This window comes from Nematolebias whitei, chromosome 13, assembly GCF_014905685.2.
Source record: "Nematolebias whitei isolate Nwh7 chromosome 13, NemWhi1, whole genome shotgun sequence".
NCBI lineage: Eukaryota > Metazoa > Chordata > Actinopteri > Cyprinodontiformes > Rivulidae > Nematolebias > Nematolebias whitei.
The window spans coordinates 1,761,435-1,771,173 of record NC_056510.1 but is presented as its reverse complement, the minus strand read 5'-3'; the positions used below and the strand labels follow the sequence as shown (position 1 = coordinate 1,771,173).

The 9,739-nt window shown below is 42.2% G+C and overlaps 1 protein-coding gene across 1 annotated transcript in view; it reads right to left on the bottom strand.

The window, feature by feature from the left end:
* LOC119419441 (ras-associated and pleckstrin homology domains-containing protein 1) overlaps positions 1 to 9,739 on the bottom strand; it is a 70,528-nt gene that overhangs the window by 13,190 nt on the left and 47,599 nt on the right. Inside the window, exons 11-12 of the mRNA XM_037686744.1 lie at positions 9,022 to 9,096; positions 7,774 to 7,858 (exon numbers count right to left, since the gene is read on the bottom strand). Coding sequence (XP_037542672.1) covers positions 7,774 to 7,858; positions 9,022 to 9,096 — 160 coding nt within the window. The remainder of the gene's footprint in view (positions 1 to 7,773; positions 7,859 to 9,021; positions 9,097 to 9,739) is intronic.

The following is a 9,739-nucleotide window of genomic DNA, read 5'->3' as shown; positions in this document are numbered from 1 at the left end:
AAGTCACAAAGGGACTTTCAATAGGGAGCACTAAGGGACTTGCAGTATTGAAGTCATGAAGGGACTTTCAATAGGGAGCAGTCACTAAGGGACTTAAAGTAGTGAAGTCATGAAGGGACTTTCAATAGGGAGCAGTCACTAAGGGACTTGCAGTAGTGAAGTCACAAAGGGACTTTCAACAGGGAGCACTAAGGGACTTGCAGTAGTGAAATCACGAAGGGACTTTCAACAGGGAGCACTAAGGGACTTGCAGTAGTGAAATCACGAACGGACTTTCAATAGGGAGTACTAAGGGACTTGCAGTAGTGAAGTCATGAAGGGACTTTCAATAGGGAGCAGTCACTAAGGGACTTGCAATAGTGAAGTCACAAAGGGACTTTCAATAGGGAGCACTAAGGGACTTGCAGTAGTGAAGTCATGAAGGGACTTTCAATAGGGAGCAGTCACTAAGGGACTTGCAGTAGTGAAGTCACAAAGGGACTTTCAACAGGGAGCACTAAGGGACTTGCAGTAGTGAAGTCAGGAAAGGACTATCAATATGGAGCAGTCATAAAAAGACTAGCAGTATTGAAGTCATGAAGGGACTTTCAATAGGGAGCAGTCACTAAGGGACTTACAGTAGTGAAGTCAGGAAGGGACTTTCAATAGGGAGCAGTCACTAAGGGACTTGCAGTAGTCAAGTCACAAAGGGACTTTCAATAGGGAGCACTAAGGGACTTGCAGTATTGAAGTCATGAAGGGACTTTCAATAGGGAGCACTAAGGGACTTGCAGTAGTGAAGTCACAAAGGGACTTTCAATAGGGAGCACTAAGGGACTTGCAGTAGTGAAGTCAGGAAAGGACTATCAATATGGAGCAGTCATAAAAAGACTAGCAGTATTGAAGTCATGAAGGGACTTTCAATAGGGAGCAGTCACTAAGGGACTTGCAGTAGTGAAGTCAGGAAAGGACTATCAATAGGGAGCAGTCACTAAGGGACTTGCAGTAGTGAAGTCATGAAGGGACTTTCAATAGGGAGCAGTCACTAAGGGACTTAAAGTAGTGAAGTCATGAAGGGACTTTCAATAGGGAGCACTAAGGGACTTGCAGTAGGCATAGGCCACGAAAGAACTTTTAATATAGATAGTCAGAGGCTATCAAAATATAAGGAAGTTCGGGGAACTTTGCTGTATAGTCGGAGACTTACAGAGAATATAGGAGTCTCTAAATGACTTTAAACAGCTGTTAAGTTCCTGCAAAAATCAATGCAGCCATGTTCCTGTTTTTAGTTTTCTACATCACCTTATAATCTAGCTCTTTTTTTTTCTCTCGCTACTTTTCCTTTTGATTGTCCTTTTGGTTATTTTGTTTTGATTTGTAAAAAAAAAAAAAAAGAAATTTAAATTTGTATGCCTCTTGTGATTGTCTATTGTTGTTGTTATCCATTGCTGTCATCCCTCTTTGTTAAGAAATGAGGTCTCTCTGTGGAGTGCTTAGTTTATTAAAATGGCAGAGGGAGGATATTGTCCAGAGGTTTCACAGACAGCTGCTTTGTGTGGGACAGGATGGCTCTGACCGCACCCTGGAAAAATAAAATAAAATAAAAATACAGAGCGGTCAGACAAAAAGTATAACTGAAAGAAAAAGGACAAGAAAACTTTACTCTAAACAGCTGTGGGTGAACATTTTTCTTTTTTGTCTTGTTTAGCTTTATGATGAAAAAAGCTGATGAGCAAAATTGAAATGGCTGAATGTCTCCTGCAATCCCCGGGCGCCTTAGATGGCAGCCCTCTGCTTCACGTGTGTGCTCACGTGCAATGGAAAAAATGCAGAGAAATAATTTCTCAATTGGGGATTACAATAAATAAATAAAAATATATAAAAGAAATTCTTATAATGACGATGGTCCAAGGACTGAGACAGACAGACGCCAGATTAGTAATCACAACATGTGACGTGGTCCTAATTCCTAATGATCCGGTGAAACTGTTTCCTTGTGACCTGACCTGTAGATCTGAAAAGTGGTTGGACTAAACTTGATACTGTTGTAGTATTGACTCTTAATTTGTTAGTTTTTCTCCAACAAATTCATAATTATGAAACGTTTTGCAAAATTAGCACCAACATACCAAATGTTCTTTAGAACCAATAACACAATATCATTTATTCACACACTCTGATAAAAACATGAAGCTGATAAAAATAAATTCTTCTTCTTCTTCTATTCATTTTTTTTTATTTTTACAAAAACTTTAAATGTCATTCCAGAGCTTACAAAGAGCTGCTGCTGTTGTTGTGCGTGTCCCTTGCTCAACTAAATCCCTCGATTACCCCGAGGCAGATTTAAACCCATCTAATGTAGACCCGCGGCCTGCAGCAGGTCCGAACCAGGCTTGGACAGTCCAATGAGACCAAGCCAGCCCCACTTTTGTCTTGGGTTCTTCTTTCAACACAGCCATTCAGCAGAAGTCCTGTGGATGTAGGTTAGATCACACGCCTGGCTGCATTGGACCTACACACACAAACTCATAGTGTGTGTGTTTGTATCAAAGACTATCAGGCTGGAAGTGTGTGGATGTTTGAGACCTTGATGCGCACAGAGACCCAGAATCACCAAAGCATAGCAATGGTTTTAGATTCAGTGAATTTGCTTACCTCTCAAAGCCCTCACAAAAGGAGACATGTGCCTCAAACTCCACTGCAAACCAAACATTGCCTTTTTTTGTTGCCACAGTGTGATCACCACTAAATGTGGCAATATACATACATTTAAAATGGTAAATAGACTATACTTATATAGCGTCTTTCTATCTAATCAAGATACTCAAAGCGCTTTACAACACAATTTGTGCCCTGATTTATCTCCATACACACATTCATACAACACTCTACTACATCTCTACAAAGATAATCTGAATCTGTAGAGACTAATCAGAGCTTTAGATCAATGGTCCCCAACCCCAGGGCCATGGACCGGTCTGTGGGTCAACTGGTACCAGGCCACATAGAAAGAATATATATCTTACTTTATTTCTGTTTTATTTAGTATCTGATTCTGAATGATGTTTTATTTTGTAAAATTATCGGATTCTCTCCGCCACATCTGTCTATGACTCACTCTTGACGCAGGTCAAGATGCTTGCCTCGGTCACATGGCTACCTTCTTAAAGAATCAGAATAAACTTTATTATCATTGCACCGAGATACAACGAGAACATGTACGTACAGAGGAAGACCCAGGACACGCTGGAGGGACTACATTTCTCGGCTGGCCTGGGAACGCCTCGGGATTCCCCCGGAAGAGCTGGCCCAAGTGGCTGGGGAGAGGGAAGTCTGGGCCTCCCTACTTAGGCTGCTACCCTCGCAACCCGACCCCGGATAAGCGGAAGAAAATGGATGGATGGATGTACGTACAGTCATCCCAAAGATGGGCGGAGTGCATGAAGGTGCTGCTATAAATAGCGCAGCCTCTTATTCTTATTCAGAATAATATTTTGCTTAGACGAGAAAAGGAAAGAAAACATGAGGAGAGACGGTATAAAAAAAAGATCTCTCACGCCGTGTCCTAGACAGGGCACGATTTGAGGCATCAAACAAACCTCCCACAGCAAAGCAACATGAACAGACGTTATACATGAACATATAGGCCGTGAAGACATTAAGGGAAAGTCGTACCATAGTCCAGAGGCCCCCCCCCCCCCCCCCAGCCATTGTCCAGATAAGAGGTGACGTTCATCTTCAGCTCAGTTGAGGTTCTGTCACATGTCCTTGGGGAAGGGAGGGGTGAGGAGACAGACAAAGCATCTTTGTAGTTTTCAAAACATTCCAGGAGGAGTTGAGATAAGTCCGGCGTCAAGGCCACAGTTTGGGTCAGGCAGAACTCATGAATTGTTGTTTCTGCGTTTTTTAAAGTCTTGCTGGTACATATTCCTCTGATGGAAACTCCAAACAGCCGAATTGATCCTTTACACCAAAAGTCGAACTCACAGCTTCTCCAAGATTATTCCCACCTTCATGTGTGCTGTTATAGAGTCAGCAGTCCTGATAACAGCTGCTGCAGCTCCCTGCAGCTCCCTGCTGCAGCTCCACATAATTCAGCCTGAGTGCTGTCAAGCTTTGACACATCCACACGAATTTATAGATAATCCAGAATTCACCAGCCAAACAGCAAAATAACCAGTTGTCATCATGAATCCAATTTGTTTCTGTCGAGGTAAGAGGGTCTTCCTTACCCTGACTCCTGTCGGGAGAAGCTGATCAATTTTGTTGAGAGACCAGCTGATCCTTCGAATTAGGAGGTGTGCAGAAAAAAAGAGGCTCTTTAAGGTTCACAGGATGAAAGCGTGCAAGCAGGGAAGCGGGGAGGAGCCCAGGGAGACACGTCTGGCTTCACCGGAGTGAACGGTGAGCGGTCACCTTCCGCCAGTAAGCGGAATCCAGTGTGTCTATGCAAGAAGAAGATTAACTGCTGGAGATAGCAAATGACAGCGGCCTTAAAAGTATGTATGATCAGTTATGTATAGGGCTCAAAATAACACATTACCATTAAATATCCAAATAAATGTTGTTAAAAGACAAAGTTGTTACAATCTTAAGGGGATAGAGATATTTGTCAAACCAACATTCAGAACTAGTCTGAAGGGAAGGTCTACCTCAATCCAAGGAGTTGGATTGTGGAATGGTCTAGAGAGTGATGTGAAAAATGCCAAGTCAATGTGTACATTTAAGAAAAAGATCAAAGCTGAATTGTTAAAAAAGTATATATGAAGTAGATTAGTGTGTGTTTTTTGTATTAGAATTAGAAAAATTAGAAAGTTATTCATTTTGTTCTGTTACTTGAAGATAATTGTCTGAAATAATTGTTTGAAAAAAGGGGCAGATATAATAAGATTTTTTCTTCTTTCTGCTGCCTTTCATTTTAAATCTCTTGTATCTTTTTATATATTGTTAAGGAATTGTTTTGTACTTTTTTTAAATGAATAAACTTTATACCATACCATACCATACCAACTTCCACCTTATTTCTTAAGGCTGGCTGCTCATATCATCACAGTCCCTGTGACCCACATCTTCAATCTCTCCATAAGACAAAACTCCATCCCAGACACTTGAAAACAGCCTTTGTTCTTCCTTTGCTGAAGGGAGGAGACCCCCCCCTCACTGAACAACTATGGACCAATCTCTAAACTCTGCATTTTAGCCAAGGTTCTAGAAAAACTGATAAACTCTCAAATCAAAAATGACCTGGACTCATTTAACATCTTACCTCCACATCAATCTGGTTTCAGGAAACAACACAGCACAACCACTGCTTCACTGAAGGTTCTTAATGATGTTGTTGAAGCACTGGATGCTAAGGATTATTGTGCTGCACTTTTCTTAGACCTGTCTAAAGATTCTGACACTGTGGATCAGAACATCTTGTGTCATAAACTCTCAGAAATCGGTTTCTCAGATCACACCATTGGTTGGTTCTCTAACTATCTTTCAGACCAGAGGCAATGTGTTCAACATAATGGTACTTCCTCCAGTTATTTAACAGTCAACAATGGTGTACCACAAGGCTCAGTCTTAGGACCCACCCTCTTTACAATCTACATACATAATGTAGGTAAAAACATCCCTAATGCATCCATACATTTCTATGCTGATGACACAGTTGTTTATTGTCGAGCTAAAATAGTTGCTAAGGCTTTCCAGCTTTTGAAATCGACTTTTGACATCATCCAGACTGATTTGTTTCACCTCAAACTGGTGCTAAACGCTGACAAAACCAAAGGAATGCTGTTTTCAAACAGGAAGTCAATCCCAGCAGTTCTTCCTCTGATTTTATCCTCAAATGGTGTCCCTATTGAGTTTGTTGATTCCTACAAATATTTGGGTATCTTGGTCGACTCACATCTCTCTTTTAAGCTCCACATGGTAAACTTAGTAAGGAAAATGAAAATTAAATTTGGTTCCTTTTTCAGAAACAGATCCTGTCTAACCCTGAATGTTAGGAAACACCTTGTATCTGTGACTTTCCTTCCCTCCATTGATTATGGTGACATTATTTACATGAACACTCCTACAAGAACCCTGCAGATGTTGGATGCTGCAGATGTTGGATGCTGCAGATGTTGGATGCTGTCTATCATGGTGCACTAAGATTCATAACTGGCTGTAACTGCCGTACCCACCACTGCACCCAGTATTCACTGGTTAACTGGTCACCATTAACTTCACACAGACTCTCTCACTGGTACATCTTCATATTTAAATCACTTCCTGGTCTGCTGCCTTCATACATCTCCTCCTACATGTCTCTGCGTGAGTGCAGCTACAGCGTGCACTCTCAGGACATCATTACCTGCAGTGTTCCCTCAGTGAGGACTGAACTAGACAAAAGGACCTTCTCCTATTCCGCTCCTGTTTCCTGGAATATCTTGTAAAAAGATCTGAAGCTCTCGACCTTTGACCTCTCTAAGTGGCTTCAAACATCTGTTAAGTTCCTGCAGATGTTCCTGTTTTTAGTTTTCTACACCGCCTCGTAATCTAGCCGTTTTTTGTTACAGTTTTTTAATACCATTTTATTTCAATTTGTATGCATCCTTTATGGTTGTCCACTGTTGTCATCTTTCTTTGTTAAAATCAGGTCTCACTTGTAAATGAATCCCCGAGGCTCAGTGGGATTAGCCTGTATAAATAAAGGTTGGATAAATGAAATACCAGTTTTTATGCCGGTCATATCATTTTATTTTGTTGTATTTATCCGTCACACCGTCAAGGCCGGTCTGTGAAAATACTGTCTGACATTCAACCGATCCGTGGTGCAAAAAGGGTTGAGGACCGCTGTTTAGATCACATTCATACACCGATGGGTCACACATCAGAGCCAGCGAGGGGTTCAGTGTCCTGCTCAGGGACACTTCAACATGTGATTGCTGGTGGAATTGAACCCCCAACTCTCCAATTGCAGGACTGTAACCACTCAGCCACAGCTGCCCGTGTGGATGAGTGGTTGAGTGACTTTAGTAGCTAAAGAAAACCTGCTTAATGCATTTTTATAAATCAATGCCTCAAAGAACAGGGGCCTCATTTACAAAAGGTGCTTATAAACAAAAAGAAAGCACATCACACAAAACAAGGCTTGCATATGCATGTTTCTGCAAGTTTTATCAATCTGTCTGTCTGTCTGTCTCACACACCCTAAGATTTGAATGTAGATATAAACCTAAATATTTAATTTCTGGGAAAAGTTGTAGTTTATTTCCTAATCCGATACATCTAGTTGTAGACCTGAGAAGCAAGCTTGTAAGTTTTCCCTTGACATCTGTTAGCGTGCTAACAACCATTTCTTTGGTTTCAGTAAAAATTTATTCAACCTTTATTTAAACAGGTTAGTCCCATTGAGCCACGAGGACTCATTTACAAGAGAGACCTGACCTGAACAGGACCCAATATAGAACCCTGTGGGACACCAGTTGAAACACATAAAAATTCAGATTCATAATTTCAAATTTTAACAAAACAAAACAAAAAAAAGTCGGAACTCACAAAGTTAAAGAACCCCAAAAAATTATTTCTGAGTCCATTAGTAAGTGTAACATACTTAGCATAAATTAAGGAGCACACCCTAAAAACTCTGCCTTTGTTCTTTATCTTTTCCATAAACTCTGTGGCAATTTCAGTGAAATGATTAGGCCTAAACCCAAAATGGAAAAATGCAACTGGTGCCTTCATGTACATTTGTTATTACACAGTTGGACTTGAGACTTGAACACACTCCAGCAGATGTTTCAGCTGTTAACTCACCCATCTGTAGCTCGCTGATGGTTTCCACCAGAGACCAGTCCGGACTGTAACCACAGTGAGATTTGTCCAGCAGACTGTCCAGAACCTGAATGACACAAGAAACACGGATACTTCCTGCACTGGCAGTACACAATCTTCAGCTCACGATGATGCTCTGAGTAATATGTGTTGTTACCAAACCCCTCAACAGAAAGGTTAAAGGATACGTTGGGTCCTTCACGTGTTTTACACCCAAGTCATGACATATTACTGATCAAATGTACTGACTGAGTGGTACCACCTGTAGAAAAGCAGGAGTGCTGTCAGTTTGCTGCTCTGAGGCAGGCAGGTGTGTTTTAACACAACACAAGGTGGAAAGAGATCACTGGGAAGAGTCAAAGGTCACTGCAAACTATTTGGAGACCATTAGTCCACAATTAAAAACATCTTCAAGTGTGAAAAATGTTCAGGACTGTCAGACTTGGCAGAGCCAAGCCAAAGGAACAGAATTACTTTTATTGTTGTGTACAGTCCAGATACAAGTACACGGTGAAAACCACCAATGAAGACACTGCAGGAGTTCAGAGTTCCTAAGGCCCAGGGGTAGGGGGGTGGCAGAAGGTTGAACCCGAACGGTTCAGGGTGCAAATAAGAAGCAAAAACCCAAGAGCTTTGTCTGACACCCTACAGACCTCAGTTAGCAGGCTAAAGGTCAAAGGTCATGATCCTCAGAAGCAAACAGCTCCTCCCAACTGTCAGCACGGTGGTGGAGGATTGATGGTTTGGGCTCCTTGCAGTCACTGAGTGGACCATGACATCCTCTGTAGACCACAGGGTTCTGGAGTCAAATGCCCAACAGCTGAAGGTTGGACCAAACTGGGTCCAACCTTCAGCTGCAGTGGGATCTTCAGAGAGCTGAGCAGAAACCTCAATGAGGCTCTTCAATGTTGCTTCACAACAATGGAAAGAAGAGTGGTCCAGAACTCTTCCACAACCTGATAAAGTCCTACAGAAAACCACTGAGAGTTCTGCTGTTGAAGGAGGTTCTACAGGAGACAGAACACTATGTGGACCAGATTGTCCACACCATTACTGAATCTTAACCCCGTCTTTTTCAGCTAATCCCACAGAGCGATACGTCGTGTCTCGTTAATGAGTTTAGGACCTATGGAGGAACAGAAAACCCTAAAACACCAGGACTGTTCCATTTGAAAATGACTAATCCCTGTAAATATCTGAAGAGAGACGAACATTCTGTGGACGTCATACCTGTCTGACCGTCTGTCTCTCGTCCACCATCATGGTCTTGGAGCTCTCATCAGACAGATGGACCCGAATCACCAGCTGAGAAGAACACCCAGAGAGGAGAAGATCAGCATGAACCTCCTTCGACCTGCCTGAAGGTGTAGGAACAGTATTCTGAACGTATCTGTGTTGTGTGTAAACATGACCGACGTGAAGGTGGGGGGTCGTCTGGAGCCCTGGACATAGGCTCAATGGAAACTGACTTATAACCTGGTTTAGTAACTGGTTTGTCTCTTGCACTGATGCTACAGATTCAGAGGATCGTGGAGAGATGTAGTGTGTGTAGACTCCTGAGTAGATTTGGATCTTTTGAACTCCTAATTTCTCAGAACTAGTTTATTCAACAAAATCAGGTAGGGGAAATTAAAAATGCTCACCAGGCAAAAACTCTAGAGGACAAAACTATTGGTGGTTAATGGGGGGGGAACTATCAACTTTTAATGGGTGACCATTGCCCCCCCCCCCCCCCCCGACCCCCTTTATGGCACCACTGTCGACCACTTGCAGTCCAATAAGCCCAGACAGATGTTTAGCAACAGGACTGAACAGCTTCACGTCGTCTCCTGAACAAGAGTGCTGCTGATCTCACATTACACTTCTGTCAACAGACACAGTAATGCACGAGCAAGACCTTGTTTTAACTTTGACCTTGATATGTGACCTTGACCTTGAAGCTGGGGGG